This window comes from Octopus bimaculoides, chromosome 11, assembly GCF_046866305.1.
Source record: "Octopus bimaculoides isolate indiv1 chromosome 11, ASM4686630v1, whole genome shotgun sequence".
In the NCBI taxonomy this organism is placed as follows: domain Eukaryota; kingdom Metazoa; phylum Mollusca; class Cephalopoda; order Octopoda; family Octopodidae; genus Octopus; species Octopus bimaculoides.
This window is the reverse complement of record NC_142938.1, coordinates 44,470,501-44,488,984: the sequence shown is the minus strand read 5'-3', so window position 1 is coordinate 44,488,984 and position 18,484 is coordinate 44,470,501. Positions and strand designations below refer to the sequence as shown.

The following is an 18,484-nucleotide window of genomic DNA, read 5'->3' as shown; positions in this document are numbered from 1 at the left end:
AGAGAGAGAGAATGGTATTTGTTTATTTTAGATAAAATGCTTGATGCACACTTGTCATGAAAGAATGTTGTGTCTAATCTATGGATAAGTGTAGTATATAGGATTACAAATACACCCCATAAAAGTTTCATAAAGTCATCTTCATGTAAAATAATTTAATGAATTCTTAAATTCCATGCAAACTTGTGACCATAAAAACCATACGACACCAACTCTGGACCATGCCAGCTGTCAGTCACTGCATCTACCACATCAGAAAGGCTTCTTTTAAAATGCGAACCACTCCAAGAATATAGTAAGTGCTTTTTAAATGCCACCGGCATGGGTGCCAGTTATGAAACACCGGCATCAGCCATGACTACAATCTCACGTAGCTAGACAGGTCTTCTCAAGCATGGTATATTGCCAAAGGTCTTGATCACTTGTCACTGCCTCGGTGAGGCTCAAAGCTGGAAGTGTGCTTTTTATATGCCACTGGCATCGGCTATGACTACAGTTTCACTTGGCTTGACAAGTCTTCTCAAGCATATTGCCCAATGTTTGAAGGGTACTTTTTACGTGTCAAAGTGCCAGTTACACAACACAGGTATACACATATGTGTACATATGTATATGTGTATATATTTATGTGTGCATGAGAGAGAGAGAGAGATAGACAGAGGGAGAGAGAGATGCAGGCATGGTTGTGTAGTAAGAAATTTGCTTTCCCACTACATTGTCTTGAGTTCAGTCCCACTGCATGGCACCTCATGCAAGTGCTTTCTGTTATAGCCCTGCATGAGGAAACCAAATTAGGAGGTCAGAAATTGGGGCTGGTGAAGTTGTGGAAATTCTCTGACAACCACTTCTGACACTTTCTGAAGGTATTGCAAGGAACCGATTCCTGCTGCCATACATATGTCCTTCCAGCAGCAACCCTCTCCAGCTAGGGATTGACCACAATCTCCAGCAGCTTCAAATAGCTGTCTGAATTGAGCTTAAAGTACTGTGGTCAATCCCTAGCTGGAGAGGGTTGCTACTGGAAGACCATACATATGGCAGCAGAAATCAGTTCCTTGCAATACCTTCAGAAAAGCACTTTTCAAAGATGTGGGGCTGCATGATGTCCCTCTCACTGGAGACACATCCAAAGACGATCATAATTTTGGAAAACCTGGTTTTCGTGATACATAGGACAACATCTGGGTATTGTACAACTGGTTTGGCAGAAGTTCTTTTCATCTGAGAAGAACCAGATCATCCCTGGTTCAATGGAATGCCTCAGTTTGTTTGGAATATAACGATAAAAGAGAATGATGATTTTATCACATACACAGGAACAGTCAACAGGATGCGTGAAAGTTTTAAACTCAAAGAACTTACACCTGAGATGTTCTAGTGTCTTATTTTTTTACAGGGCTTTACAGCAAGCAAAAATACAAAAATTCGGGCAAGAATTCTTTCTAAATTGAAGCAAACGAACCAAGACCTACCTTACAATCCATGGCAGAAGAATGCCATAGGATAGTAAATGTGAAACATGATGTAGAAAAAATTCAAGAAAAGGATTCCTTAAAAATACAGATATGCCGACCGGAAAAGTACAACCAAAAAAGAGCACCATGTCCTAATCCATGTTATGGATGCGGGGGGGCATACATTACAGAAAAGACTGTCCATTCAAAAATCAAAAATGCTACAGTTGCAAAAGAATTGGTCACAAGAGTTCACATTGCAGAACAAAAGTACGAAGGTCAAATGTTAAAAATCCTTGAGTGTTCTCAGCAGAAACAAAAATCGACTCCTAAATAAGAAAATTCATACACATAAAAATAAATGGAATACATATTAAACTTCAGTTGGATACTGGAAGTGATATTTTAATAATAAATATGGACACTTGGAAGAAAATAGGGAAACCTATGTTGAGAAAAATAGCGAAATCTGCTCATAAAACAGACGTTAAACGATGATGATATATATATATATATATATACATATATACTTGCAAAATTCAAGGGTATCTGTATGCATTTCTTTTTCTTTCCCAATATTGTTTAAAAAAATCTGTTAAATTTATAACTGATGTTAAAATGAGATTACAACTATGTCATACCATAAAACATAAATGATAATTAAACAAAAGAATATTGTTTATTTTACTAGTTATACATTATGCATTGTAGACTATTTCCATTTGGTCATATGATGCAGCATGTTATCTATGCAATCTACTGTTTCTCAGAAACTGCCACCATGTTTCAATTTTTTTCAGATTTTTTGTTTATCTTCCTTCTCTGTCTGTTTGTTTGTTTGTTTGTTTGTATGTATGTATGTATTATGTATGTATGTATGTATGTATGTATGTATGTATGTATGTATGTGTGTGTGTGTGTGTATGTGTATGAATGTATGTATGTGTATGTTTGTATGTAATGAGGTTGTTCAGTTGAAGATAAACTAATTGAAAAAAAAAATAGCCTAGATAAATACTGAAAGAAGAATATGCTGATGATATATTGCAAGATCTTATTATGAAGCAACACTGACAGGTTTAGGTCTCTTAGTCATAAATTAAAATAAATTCTGAAGTGAGAAGGAGACCCTTTGGTGTGGAATGTAATTACTCATTATATTATATAGAAGGGTTTCCCTTCTTGTGTCTCTTTTACTTCTTCATGATTTACCATAATATATTTGATCATAAGAAATGTAACCTCCAGAAAAGAAAAAAAAGCTAACCAAGTTTAATCTTAATTCAATGTATGTGTAGCTTTCGTGATTTTTTTTATCACCTTAAAATGCTCAAATTTGTTATTTCAGCCAATGAAATAAACAACTTTTATCAGTCACAATTCTTATCAAGACTTTGTTTATTTGACCTAAGTTCATACAGTATTTCTATTACACCAAGAGTTTGCATTAATATGCACTATGAAATTATAAAAAAATTGAGAGTTATTTCTTAAGATTATACATTTTTATAGCTTTTTCTTGTCTTTTTTCTTTCTTTTTGACATTTTATTTATTTAAAACAAAATCTTACCAGATTGTTTTCACATAGTTTGGTATCTATTTTAAAGCCAACTCCCTTTCTGAAAGTTTTAAGTCATTTATCTGTCACTGTACTATATCTTCCCTATCTACTTCTTTCTATTATAATGATGTATGTTCTTCAGAACTTGTTTGCTGTATTAGAGGTAACTTGACCAGAAGGGATGCATTGCACCAATCCTGTACTATATCTTTCTTTTTAAATCCTATTCTCAGAAGTTCTGCCATATTGAATTTCCTTTTATTACAAAATCACTCTAACCTTCAGTTTAGTGCACCATTCTCCTTCCTCAGAATCCAAATACCTCCTAAGCCCTGAAGAGTTTTCAAGGCTCAGTACTTAGATCTTGTTCTTATATCATTAAGTAGTAGAAAGGTAAGTTTTCCTCTGGATAGAAACCTAGTTTGTCATAGGAAACAATCTCAAATAATCTAATACCTACAAATATGATGCAACCATCACTTCTTGTACCTAAAGATTAATAAAATATTTTATCCTGTTATCTTTTTTTTCACATTTGGTAGTAATGCTATTTTAATCCTGATGATCCCGTGTATTTAAAGTCCTTACTTTATACATAAATTGATATGGTATTCCAGACAGTTATGTGAAGTGAGGTCTACAGATTTAACTGCTGTGCCCAAATACACACTAAGAGACCTGGTCAGTTTATTAAAGCCCTCATTTTACACAAGTGGATATGGTGCTTTTGACAATTATGTGAAATGAAGTATGCCTGATTTAAGTATAATTCAAAATACACAGGTAACATTTCACCCAAATGTGAAAAATGAAGATAACTAGATAAACACCTGGCTACTTTGCTTGTGCACGTATGCGTAGGTAATGTACTTCCTCTTTGGACATAATTAGATTTATGTGAAATGAACAGATGGATTCTTATCATAACTACACATATCTTACATTTTACAGACTGCATTACAAAAGATTAGCTTCTTTTTCAGAATAGGAATATATTTCAGCTCTGAGTAACTACCAAGTTCATAAAAAACTTAAATACATTTGACATGAAAGTATGGCTCACATATCTTGTTTGGAGTAACTATCACGTACACACAAACACATGATGCATATAATATAAAGAGTATTTGTTTGATTTACAAACTTTCACATAATTGGACTCATCATTGAGTTATGTCATTGGTTTGAAATATATTATCATAGCACTGTGGGAGTTTTATGTAGTGCTTTCTGAAGTCTTCGATATTTCTAAGTCATGTTTCCTTAGCAATGGTGCTCAATATCAGAAAGAGTGACAATGAGAATGATAAAGAAATGCTTGAGTCAGGGAATTACTAAAGAAAGAAGCACACTCAAGGAATCCCTGAGATATTAGTGACAGTTGCTGAGGCCTTGAGTCTTTAGAAGAAATTGGCAAATGTAACATCCTCCTTGAATGTTAGGTTATCAGTGCACTTCAGTTGCTTCAAAACGAATGATCAAATGCAACAGATCACACACATGTCTCCAGGTGGGTATCTAAGTGTTGGGGTATTGTTACTATATCTATTTATCAGGTTGCCAATAGGTTTATTAAGCTTTCTAATATTTGTGTTATTCTTGCTCAATAGCAGCACAAATTACTGAAATTCTCAAAAAGAAACTTGCGATAATTGGAGGCATTTTCATTCAGTTATTCTTAACAGCATAATGTAGAAATATGAAACATACACAAGTAGTTATGGAACATATGGTGATAATAGTAAATTTGCTGCCATTAGTGAATTCTATAACGTAGCAATTCAGGTTCAACTCAAAATGACAAGATTAGTCACCATGAAATTGTTGAAACAATTGCAAACTAGGAAATAAAAACAATATCACAAAATCAGTCTTTAATTTATATCATTATTTATAGTGTGCAGATTTTCTATTTATCTAGAATAACAGTTTCATAAGGAGATACGCCTCTTGAAATTTTCAGATACCTGCTATCTGTAGAAGTGCTTCCTAAGGTAAGTGCCTAGAATATCTTATCCCAACTGACATACTGATGAGCATAAGGTTATATAATCAGATTGTTACCTAACACTCCATTGTATCCTTAGCATGAAGCCAGTTGATAAGATGAGCTGTGATGGATATATAATACTGTATTTTTTAGATAATACATATATATATTATAATTTATCTCTGCCCATCAGATCTAAGATGGCTTGTGCTAGGATCACCATCCCTAACAATACCTACACATCCAAGGATAACATGTACTTTTTGAAACTGCCATATTTTAACAAAAAGGCAATTGTTGCAATCTGCTACACAATTTGAGGAGGGTCTTAACTAAAACAAACCAGGACAAAACAAGATCTTATGTACATTGCTTAACTGCAAAAGCAAAGATAAAAATATATGTCTGTGGTTCTAGAAGATGTATAACATCATGTATAACAAATGTTGTGAGTGCTACATCAGAAGTACCATCAGACTAGTTGACATATGAATTGAAGAACATCTCTATGTTAATGCATCTTCCATAGAAAAGCACCTACAAAAATGCCACATCCAAGACATCCAAGTTTCTATCGAAATTACTGAAAGAAACACTGGGAATTGAGAATAAAAGATGCTATTTTAGTTAACAAGTACACCCTGCAAATTAATAACAGATCTGAATTACACAATGCTGATTGGATTATGGTGATGCAAAACAACTCTTCATACACACACACACCACAGAGAAGAGAAATTAACTGTCAACATGTGAAATGCAACAAAAATTTAAAATATTTCAGTCAAATGAAAGAGGATCATGGAAAAATGGCAAATGATATGAAATTAATGGAACTCGACATAAAATATTCTCTATAGCTTCTTCATTGCTAATTTTACCCCATATTTTGAAATTAATGGTTATTCTTTACAATTTCCATAAGCGTGCAATCCAGAAACTGAGGTAGCTGTAATGCTGGAGATGCCTATATATATATATATATATATATATGTAGTGGATCTTGCTGGCATGAAGTGGATTCGATCCACCATAGCCAAATTTCAAGTAACAGTTCAACAGAACTTTTTTCACGGCAGAACAATAGTTTTTCTGTGACAGCAGTTTTACATTTGCCAGATTGCCTTAGCTCTAGTCTGAAATAATGTCATCACCGCTTGACCTTTCTAACCTCTTCTATTTCACCAAAAGCTAGAATTAAGATAACAAGTACCACCAATGAAATCCATTGTTCTCAACGATATGTCTATCCTTCTGGATAGTTATAAAAACAAGAACCCCCAAGTGCGGAAAGAGTACGGTTATCGACTGAGTCTATCATTAAGATTGTGCAGCCTCCCTCCTTTAACAAGGAAAAGGAGGCGTCATTTTTCTGCGTAGTAGCCATATTGAAAGAAACAGTATGGATGATGCATGGAAGAGGAATTGAGGCAGGCAACTTCATATCTGGATGTGGATTGGTTGGTCTTTTTATCTACCACCTATCTAAAAAGATTGGCCTGGAGAAGAGGCACCTGCCTTGAAGTATGTCTGTGAAGAGATGGACGAATGTTGTAAGGAAGTTGAGAGCGAATGGGGCTGTGCTGGTGTAGCCAGTCTAATCAGAAAGGAAAAGTAATAAGCAGAAAAAGGAAAAAAAAAAACACCGGTGGCTTGAACACGAACCCGAAAATATAATCACATAAATTTTTATACGGTTCTCGATTTCATTATACCATTCGATTTCATATTCCGATTTCCATTAAGTCATAACTCTCAAACCTAAATGTTTTGTATTGTCCCCTCTCTGTGTGTCATTCATTGACAAATAAAAAAATAAGTTAGTTACTTGGTGACAACTCAGTGATAACTCATGAGTTGAGAGAGAGCTAACATCAGTTAGTGAACCGACCACTAGAATTAAATGTCTGGGCAATGATCATGGCCTGTCGCACTTTATGTGTTAAAGCAAAAGTTGGGGATGAGTAGGGTGGTGCTACGCACAAAACAAAAGTTAAAACGTTTTTCGTTATTTTTTTAAAATCCATTTTTATTTTGTAAATTCGTAACTTGTTTTTGGAAACATTAAAATCCGAAGAAATTGAAAACCCCAGTGGGTAAGTTGCCTATACAGCACGTCTGCTTGGACATTGTCAAATAGTGTCAATATTTCCACTTCCATACTATGATCACAAACCAAAAGGATTGACAAAATTACTTTCACAAGATTACATTTCAAAATTATTAATATAGTTCACCCTAAAGTTTTAGCGACAAAAAGTTTGGATAGGGGCTTTATAAATGTGACTGATATTACTGATTCTGACGTCCATAGAACAAAAAAGTCATTGTAAGCTTATTATGTATATCAATGAATATTGATATCTTGGCACTTAAACTACCCCCCCCCCCCTCTCTCTCTATATATATATATTAGAAAAAATAAGGTACTCAGAGATCTGGATGGTTGTACATTTACAGATTTTTATTAATATGTCACATGTTTTATAAATCATATATTAGCGCTTTCATCTACTCTAATAGATTCTTCTTTTATTAATATGTCACATGTTTTTATAAATCATATATTAGTGCTTTCATCCACTCTAATAGATTCTTCAAATCTGAAGACTCTATTAGAGTAGATGAAAGTGCCAATTTATAAAAACATGTGACATATTAATAATAATCTGTAAATGTATAGGCATAGGAATAGCTGTGTGGTAAGTAGCTTGCTTACGAACCACGTGGTTCCGGGTTCAGTCCCACTGCGTGGAACCTTGGGCAAGTGTCTTCTACTATAGCCTCGGGCCAACCAAAGCCTTGTGAGTGGATTTGGTAGACGGAAACCGAAAGAAGCCCGTTGTATATATGTATGTATGTGTGTGTCTGTGTTTGTCCCCCACCATCGCTTGACAACCGATGCTGGTGTGTTTACGTCCCCGTAACTTAGCGGTTCGGCAAAAGAGACCGATAGAATAAGTACTAGGTTTCCAAAGAATAAGTCCTTGGGTCGATTTGCTCGACTAAAAGGCGGTGCTCCAGCATGGCCGCAGTCAAATGACTGAAACAAGTAAAAGAGTACAACTATCCAGATCTCTGAGTATATATAATACCTGTACATCACCTCCAAACCTTCTAATATATATATATATATATATATATATATATATATATATATATATATATACAATTGCAGCGTGGAAGGGGTTTATAAGCCATTTAAAATAACACACAAAATCCGTTAGATTCACTTCAACATTTAAATTTAATGATGCAGCACAGAATTTTGTCAGTGAACAGGTCGCGGCCTCAAAGCGACGAAAATATTTCGACAAATTAAATTTAAATGTTGAAGTGAATCTAACGGATTTTGTGTGTTATTTTAAATGGCTTATAAACACCTTCCACGCTGCAATTGTTTTCGTTCCAGCACACGATCACAGATCAGGTCACTTGCTATGCAAGTGCATCTCTGTAATATATATATGTTAATATTATATTGGGGTAGGCTGGTTTATGGATCATATATCCGATCGAAGATATCAATATTAATTTCTTGGGAACGATCAAGATCACATCTTTAGTGGAGAATGGAAATAACGGCATATAAATAGATAAACTGGTCAGTTTAAAGCCAGAAATTTGCAGGAAAGAGAAGACGGGTTGTAACTACCATGTTTTTCTAAAAGAATATCAGTGATGGCTCTTAACGAGGTATTAAAACCTAGTTATGGGCTAGTAATTAATGTTTCAACTCATAAGTCGAAACATAATTACGATGTTTAGAACACTGTAATCAATCATAATAAACGCAGTCGTGATATAACATTTGAGTAGAAAGAATTTACCAAAAAGTACATTGGCGAGAATATACAGCCATCACACTTGTTGCTGATAAATGCTACAAGTTTTAATGCGAAGAAGGTTTAAAAATATGTTAGTTATAAAGTTTCACATATTTATCAACTCATCAATATTTTTTACTCAGCAAATTTTATCATAAATTTAGTTACTCTCATGACTGTCTTTAAATTGGAACGTTCTGAATAGTATTTTAGGTTCTTGACTCGTAAGTCGAACTCATAACCAGGTTTTAATTTCTTGTTATTTACGTCGTTCTTTAAATAAGTCACAATTCTTCACATTCTCTTTCCTAAAAAAGTTCCGGCTTCAAACAAACATCAGGAAATCAATACTGAAACACTGACTATCATATTTAATTTTATGTCATTATTTTCATCTTAAAAATGTGATCCTGTTTACAAGAAACAAATATTAAAATCAATATTCATTCATCATTTTTATGCTTATTTTTGTAAATTGTGTTTTTTTCTTCTCTCGATAAACAAAATTTTTATCCAGAGAAGATTGCTCCCATTGTAATATTCAGATTATAGTTTATTTAGGATTGTTTATTAGATTTGTATTGACAAATAGGGAGTTCACGCCTCGAGAGAGCCTTTATCTAGACAATCGAACAGCTAGAAATAGCAGCCAAATCTCAAATTACGCCACCAACGTATTGTTTTTAAACGGAATGATAGTTCGGATAATGCAATCTTCCAACTGCATTAGCCAAAAGGAGGGAAAAGACGGGATGGTCATGGCTGGAATATTCATGATTATAAGTCAACTCACACAGGGTTGACGAGCTGCGGGACTGCTAAACCAGAACAACAAAAACTGAAGAACTGATTAAAAAAACAAGGGTTTTCTGTTTGAGACATGAAACAATTATTGGTACGCAATTCTTTAAGATAGTAACTAAAGTTTATTGACATGTTCTTTAATGCTAAGTGAATCTAAATTGAAATTAAAATGCTTTAGAGTTAACAAACAAAAATTTACTAGATTTCAGTCAATCTCAGGCAGTTTGTATAATAACTAAATTTTAAGAACAAAAAAAAAAAAAAAGACAAGCCTGTTTAGCAGGGAGGTCAAACACAGTACCGACATAACAAGAAAAAGAATTGTCAGGTAGCAAAACAAAACAATAAAGTACAACATTTTTCCACCGTTATATTGAATCAGAGAACTTTAAAATAGAAATATCTAATTATCGTATTGTTCTTATAAGTAAAATATTTAATCGAAAACAAGAATATGTTGAATGTTAGATATAACAGTAAGATATAGTTCGTATATGGGAATAAGCATTTATACGCAACTGTGGCTTGTTTAATAAGTTAGCTCAGCTCCACATTAAAAATGTCAACAACTAAAATTTGTCAACTATGTGGAACATTCGAAAATCTTTCTTTGTGTGGGGGGTGTAGGAATGCATGGTATTGTAGTCAAGATCATCAGAAATCTGACTGGAAGGTTCATAAAAAATCGTGTAAAGGTAAACAACGTTCTCAAAGATCTGACTTGAATTCGTCAGCATCTATTCCTTCATCTTCAATTCCATCGTCGTCGTCTGAACCAGAGTCTTTCAATCAACAGAAAAAAAACAAAGAAGTTTACAAAAAAACTAACAAGAGAAAACCTAAATCAAAAACAAATCACTTGGATCCTTGTGGTGCAACCGAGGAATGTATTTCATCGAAAGTAAAATCAACAACAAATTTAAGTAGCGTAGAAAAGACTGAAGTATCTACCGGTGTCGCAATTGAAAATAACTCAAAATCGTCTGCGAATAACAAGAATGTTTCAATGCAAGAAAATACAAGCAGGGAACTACAATCATTAAAACCCAATTCTACCAGTGCCAAAACTGATCAGACTATTGTCCACACTCCATCTAAACAGACACATCATAAAATGACGTTAAATACAGAACTCGTGAGCTATGTTATTGACTCTATGAAGAAATATGGTATTTGTCTAGTCGATAATTTCGTTGGAGATAAAGAAGCAGAACTTATTTTAAATGAAGCTAAAGTTCTTTACGATTCTGGTAATTTCACTCAAGGTTTATTAGTAAATAACAAAATCATTTCAAATGAAGAAACGAAAGTACGCGGTGATATGATCATGTGGGTTGACGGTAGTGAAAGTGGTTGTAAAAATATTAAAGGCCTTCTCGACCGCACAGATTCTCTCATTCTCACATGTAAAGGACAATTAGATCGATATACCATCAAGGGAAGAACAAAAGTAAGTACTGTTTTCATTATTCAAGCTTCTTATTTCTCAACTGTCTAAAGAGAATTACTCTTTTACTTGTTTCAGTCATTTGACTGCGGCCATGCTGGAGCACTGCCTTTAGTCGAGCTAATCGACCCCAGGACTTATTCTTTGTAAGCCTAGTACTTATTCTATCGGTCACTTTTTGCCGAACCGCTAAGTTACGGGGACGTAAACACACCAGCATCGGTTGTCAAGCGATGGTGGGGGACAAACACAGACACACACATATATACATCTATACAACGGGCTTCTTTCAGTTTCCGTCTACCAAATCCACTCACACCTGTTTGGTCGGCCCGAGGCTATAGTAGAAGACACTTGCCCAAGGTGCCACGTAGTGGGACTGAACCCTGAACCATGTGGTTGATAAGCAAGCTACTTACCACACAGCCACACCTGCGCCTACGTTCATTTTTTTTCTTATATTTTTCAACGTATTATTGCTAATCTGCTGTTTGTGCCATCCAACAGACATCATATGTCACTGTTTTAAGCTCAACATGTTGCATAGCGACAGTCTTTTCAAATTTTCAGTTATTGCATACATACAACATACACACACATTGTTTAATAAGTTTTCGTAAGTCAGATTAAAAAAGACACTCGTATATCTGGTGATGAAAGTGGGTACATTGCTTATTTATTAGAAACAATTTCATACAGGACTATAATATTAAGAGTAAAACACACACACACACACACACAGAGGTATTTTGGAGTAAATTTCATTTAAAAATATCCATTTTTCTGAAAGTTACGAAGGAACAAGATCGGGGAGGCACACTTGTGTAGGTATGCCATATTACGTACATATATACATATATGCGTACCTACACAAGTGTGCCCATCCACCAACTTTATTACTTCATAATTACGGAGCTTCAGTTCACTCAGCTGAAAGTACCAGCGAGTCTCTACAGACTGACATCGCGTTCAAGGGACTACCTTGTATTCTTAGTCGCTTTTTTTACGGAAACCGGGATGAGCTCCGGCCTAAGAGACTGGCTTAATTATATTTTAAACGAGAACCGGTTGTTAACTTTTTGCTGGCTGTTAAAGAGATAATGCTAATCAGATAAGTTTGCGAACCAGGTTACAGAGACATGCTCACGCACTACCAATTTAGTTAGTCCTCATGTTTTGAAGTGTAAGGGAATAAATATCTACTGCGTAAAAATTTCACTTTTAGTATCAAGTTCAGAGGATTGATAGATTTCATTTACCCTGATGTCAATTAGGAAATGTATGAGTATTTATATGTTATTACTGAATGATTGTGTATATGTGTGTGTGTGTATGTATGTATATATATATATATATATATATATATATATATATATATATATATATATATATATATGTGTGTGTGTGTGTGTGTGTGTTTATGTGTGTGTGTGTGTGTGTGTTTATATGTGTGTGTGTGTGTGTGTGTTTATATGTGTGTGTGTGTGTGTGTTTATATGTATATGTGTGTGTATATGCATGTATGTACATGTGTATGTGTATATGTATGTATGCATATATATGCATGTATGTATGTATATATATATGGGTTAATGTATGTGCATATATTTATATGTATATGTCATCATCATCGTTTAACGTCCGTTTTCCATGCTGGCATAGGTTGGAAGGTTTGATTGAGGTCTGGAGGGCCAGCAGCTGCACCAGGCTCCAATCTGATCTAGCAATGTTTCTACAGTTGGATGCCCTTCCTAACGCCAACCACTCCGAGAGTGTAGTTGGTGCTTTTTATGTGCCATCGGCACAGGAGCCAGTCAGGCGGGCCTGGCATCGATCACGTTTGGATAGTGCTTTTTATGTGCCACCAGCATAGGGGCCAGTCATGGGGTACTGGCATCAGCCATGTTCAGATGGTGCTTTTTGCGTGCCACCAGCACAGGAGCTATTCAGGGAGTATTGGCATTGGCCACGCATGGATGGTGCTTTTTACGTACCACTAGCATGGGAACCAGTCAGGCAGACGTAGCATCGACCACGTTCAGATGGTACTTTTTATGTGCCATCAGTACGGGAACCAGTCAGGGGACATTGGCAGTGCCCACATTCAGATGATGCATTTTATGTGTCACTGGAATGGGAGCCAGTCAGAGGGCACTGGCAATAGCTACGATTTTGGTTTTACTTGACTCAACAGGTCCTCTCAAGCATATCATATTGCCTGATGCATCAAGGGTACTCTTAAATGGGCCAGACATGCAACACTGGCGTCGGCTGTGGCTGTGATCTCATTTAGTTGCCAGGTTTTCTCAATCACAGCATATCTCCAAAGGTCTTGGTCTCCTGTCATTGCCTCTGTGAGGCCCAAAGATTGAAGGTCATGCTTCACCACCTCATCCCATGTCTTCCTGGGTCTGCCTCTTCTACAGGTTCCTTCTACAGTTAGGGAGTGGCACTTCCTCGCACAGCTGTCCTCATCCATACGTAACACATGACCATACCAGCACAGTCGTCTCTTGCACATCACATTTGATGCTTCTTATGTCCAACTTTTCTCTCAGCGCTTACACTCTGTTGTGTATGCACACTGACATTACACATCCAGCGAATCATACTAGCTTCATTTCTTTCAAGCCTACGCATGTCCTGAGCAGTCATGGCCCATGTTTCACTGCTGTGTATGATGGCAGTTTGCACACATGCATCATACAGTCTACCTTTCATCCTGAGCGAGAGGCCCTTAGTTACCAGCAGAGATAGGAGCTCCCTGGACTTTGCCCAGGCTATTCTTATTCTAGCTGTTACACTTTCAGAGCAATCACTCCCACTACAGACTTGGTTGCCTAGGTAGCGGAAGCTATTAACTACTACTAGTTTTTGTCCCAGCATGTGATAGAATCTGTTTTCTGTACATCTTCAGTGTTTATTGCCCCTGTGCATCTGCCACACACAAAAGCTGTCTTCCCAGTTAACCTTCCTTTGATATTGCTGCACCTTTTATGTGTCCATAGCTTACACTGGATACATAGTATGGAGTTTCTATCCATGCCTTTTCTACAGATCGAGCAGGGCCTCCTACCTGAAGGGGTTTGTGATTTGTCAGCCTTCCCACTTACTAAGACTTTGGTTTTTGCGAGGTTAACCCTAAGGCCCTATGATTGTAGACCTTGCTTCCACACCCTAATCTTTGTTCTGGAAGTGACTCGGCTATTAGAGCAAGGTCATCAGCATAGAGGAGCTCCCAGGGGCATCCTGTCTTGAATTCTTCTGTTATTGCCTGGAGGAATATAATGAATAAGAGGGGGCTGAGGACTGATCCTTAGTGAACCCCTACTTCTACTTGGAATTCTTCACTGTACTCGTTGCCAATCCTCACCTTACTGACAGCATCCCTGTACAGGGCTTGTACAGCTCTTACCAACCACTTGTCTATCCCCAGTTTCTGCATTGACCACCAGATAAGGGGTCGGAGGACCCTGTCGAAGACTTTCTCCATGTCAACAAAAGCCAAGTACAGAGGCTTATCTTTGGCTAGATATTTCTCCTGCAGTTGCCTTACCAGAAATATAGCATCAGTGGTGTTTCTGCCTGGCACAAAACAAAACTGCATCTCATCTAGGCTAACTCTCTCTCTAATTAGTTGGACTATGACCCTCTTTGTAACTTTCATGGATCATCTGTCTGATCCAATAATTTCATACCCCTTTAGTTATTTCTATCTAAAGCATCAATTTTACCTTTGTAGCAGTTGACTATGGTGCTGCTACACCAGTCATTGAGTATGACTCCTTCATGAACTACCTGATTTACGATGTGGGTGACAAGACCATAACCCACACTGCCTGGTATTTTAAGCATCTCAGCAGTGATTCCTGATGGGCCAGGTGCTTTCTCTGTCTTCATATCTTTAATTGCTTTATCTACCAGGGTACTGTCAATTTGGGGAGATGGTCCCTCAATTGGGTCAATCTTTGGCAGACTCTCCTCCTCCCATTCATTCTCCACATTCAGTAGTCTTTCGTAATGGCATCTCCAAGCCTCTTTCTTTGCAGAATCATTAAGCGTAAGGGCACCATCATCCATGCGGACACATTTCTCTCCTATGACATCATGGTTTTCTCTCACATACTGTCTTGCAATCTGAAATACTTCAGTTCTTTGGTTCTCACATTGCTGAACATTGGCAAACTTCTTCTTTTCTGCTACTCCCTTGGCTTTATATACCTGTCTCCTAACTTCCTTTTTGGCTAATTGATACATTCTCCTGCTACCTCAGCTCTTCCAGGCCTGTTTCTTTGCTCTAATGGCCCTGTCTACAGTATTGTTCCACCACCTCATTACCTTAGGTCTGGAAGGGACTTTGCACCAGCCACAGATTTGGTCTGTGGTGCTCAGCAAGTTGTTTTGCAGAAATTCCCAGCTGCCTTCTATGTCACAGGACTGTAGCTCCTCCCTATCATCAAATTTCTCAGTAAGGATATCCCTAAATCTCTGACCATGTGAAGGGTTCTTAAGCTTCCAAGTCTTTCTTTTCCAGATTGGTCTACTTTTTGGCATCCTTCTGGATGGAGGGGTGTACATTCTTCACAAGATAGGGTCTTTTTCATCAGTCCATTCTCACCACCTCCATCCACTACAAACACACAGACTCACACTCATACCTCAACTTCTCCTCATCCCACCCTAAACACACCAAGCTCTCCATCCCCTATTCCCAATTCCTCTGTCTGCACAGGCTCTGCAGTGACAACCATGACTTTGAGACTCAACTCATGGTTCGCCGCTTCATCCTATGTGGATATCCCCTCACCACTATCCATACCGCCCTTGCCAGAGCACGTTCTGTGGACCGTGCATCTGCTCTCTCCCCCCACACTTGCACCTCCATCTCCCGTTTACCCTCACCTACCACCCTTCCACCTTGCCTCTCCAACATACCATTCTCTGAGCCTTCCGGCAACTCCAGTCTGACTCCTCCACTAACCAACCCCTCCCCTCCTTCAAACAAGCCCACAACCTACGTGACCTCCTGTTCCACAGTTTCTTCCCTAACTCAACCTCCCAACCCGGCTCGTTCCCCTGCTCCTGCCCACGCTGCCGCACTTGGCCTTACCTCTCCAGCACCACCATCCTCACTGGCACCCATCATCGATCCTATCATATCACTGACTCCTTCACCTGCACTTCTAGTAATGTCATCTACTGCATCTCCTGCTCTCTCTGTACATTGGTCAAATGGGACGCCGCTTGGCTGACCGGTTCATGGAACACTTCTCATCCCATCCCACCCCAACCATCCTACACATTCGACTCCCACATACCCCCACCCTCACACCCCACTCCCATGTCCACATTGATCTGGTTGGACCATGGCCTGTCAGTTGCGGTTTCTCTTACGTATTGACATGTGTTGATCGTTTCTCTTGTTGGCCAGAGGCCATTCCAGTAGTGGACACTTCCGTTGAGTCAGTTTCATTTCTAACTGGGTCAAGCTTTCATTTCTAACTGGATTGCTCACTTTGGTGTCCCAGCTAAAATAACCAGTGATCGCAGACACCAGTTCGAGGCTTCCCTATTTCATGAATTATCACGAATCCTAGGCGTTCATCACATTCGTACAACCAGCTACCACTCAGCCTCCAACAGGATGGTCGAACGTCTTCACAGGCAACTGAAGGCTGCTCTACGTGCCACTCCTGATCTGCAGTCTTGGACAGAATTCCTGCCTATTCTTCTTCTTGGTTGTTGCACTGCTGTTAAAGCAGACTTAGGTTTCTCCTTTACGGTCGACAGACTGAAAAAGGCATATTTTGAAGTTTCCATGTCCTTTGATGACACTCCAGCCATGCCCACTTTTGATCCTTTACAACCATCCTCTCATGCACCTTTGACCACATCATCACCTACACCTCCACCTTCGTTGCTACAACCTAACACAAACACATCTTATGTTACCAGGACAGGCTGTACTGTGCATTGGCCCAAAAAACTTACCAAAACGGTCTGGGCGAACTATTTATATCTGACAATCTCTTTTGTGTTTCCTGTGACTGACAATTGATTTCTTGTGTTACTGAACCGTTCCAATACTCTGCCATTGAATATTTTGTCAAATTTTGTGCATGCCAATTTATATTTCATGCAATTATTTTTCTATTTGACTTGTCACGCTTTTGTACCATATCTTGTTTGTTGCGATCAGTTACCATCTTTGCTCTTTCTTGTGCCTGCTCTAATTATTCTGTTTTCGCACTGGCATTCTCAGGGGGAAGCCCTTGTAGTGGCACAAGCAGTCGGCACCATATTGGACGAGATCTCGCTGGTAGTCATTGCCATCTCCAAGACTGGAGTGAGATCTCACCTGCATCCATTTGCCATGTGCGAGATCACAACAAGGCTCGCGATGGCAAACTGGATATAAGGGCCCAACAAACGGATTCTCTTCCTCTTCTTCACCGCAAGTGTTTGCTGGACACACATATTTGCTGGCTGGGTCTCCAGGCTAGTCCTGTGTGCACGTCGTATCTCCAGAGGTAATGGGCTCATGTAAACGGAGATACAATGAAACATACACAGCTTGAGATGGTCTACTGAGAGTGATACCCATCATTTGTTCTGTGTAACTATGTAAATAAAACTGGTTGTGAATTGCATTTCCACTTCAGACTTCTTTCCTTGCCTGCTGGAGCCTGAAACAACACAACGAACAATTTTAATGGGAGATGGCGATATTCATCCGATATCGTGAACCTTGCCTCCCATTATAAATATTTCAGGCATGAATAGTCGGGGGGGGGGGGGTCCTTACCGATGGAAGGGCCAAGGAAAGTACTTATGGATAAGTGAATAGTGTTTCATTTGAATATATCTGAGATACATATCTAATTAACAAGTAGTTTTCTGTAAAGAAGAAATAGATGAAAAAGCGTTTAGTTGAAGGGTAAACAAATGATAAACAGATGCCAATAGGTTCCATCGTAGTTAAATATCTTGATATTATATTATCAGTGGTGAGATGCCATGCTAAGACATATACTAGAATAGTATTTATGGAGTGTTATTACGTTGTGGGTATACAAGTTTACTAGTAAAGTCCGAAAGTACAAGTATTAATGTGGACGTGTTTGGGTTAAATATTTTTTAGACTTGTAGGCTATAGTTGAAGTGGGGGGTAACTGTATTTCAATTAATTCTAGGGTGTAAGACATTCATAGACATTAGAAATAAGGTTGAGATTATTAACAATTCTGGATATTAGCAGAAAGTATTCATGTTTCAACACAGGTATTACTTAGGTAATTTACTATATGTTGTATTGTAATTATTTCAGGTTATAAAGTTGTAAAATATTGACCTAAGAGCCATATGGGTTTATTATAGTTACAATGGGGGCTTATACTGGC

At 37.7% G+C, this 18,484-nt stretch overlaps 2 protein-coding genes across 5 annotated transcripts in view; one reads left to right on the top strand and one right to left on the bottom strand.

The window, feature by feature from the left end:
- Positions 1 to 18,484, bottom strand: part of LOC106873166 (galactosylgalactosylxylosylprotein 3-beta-glucuronosyltransferase 1) — a 63,064-nt gene that overhangs the window by 29,424 nt on the left and 15,156 nt on the right. The gene's annotated exons all lie outside the window — the stretch shown is intronic.
- The window catches only part of LOC106873167 (prolyl hydroxylase EGLN3), a 96,978-nt gene continuing 88,610 nt past the window's right edge, over positions 10,117 to 18,484 (top strand). The window contains exon 1 of one of the 4 annotated variants that reach the window (XR_016243656.1): positions 10,117 to 11,087. Coding sequence is in view for 2 of the 4 variants with exons in the window: in XM_089359926.1 (XP_089216052.1) it covers positions 10,197 to 11,087 (891 nt within the window). In the remaining 2 variants the exon portion in view is untranslated. The remainder of the gene's footprint in view (positions 11,088 to 18,484) is intronic. The other 3 variants (XM_089359926.1, XR_016243655.1, XM_014920396.3) reach the window with 3 other exon arrangements.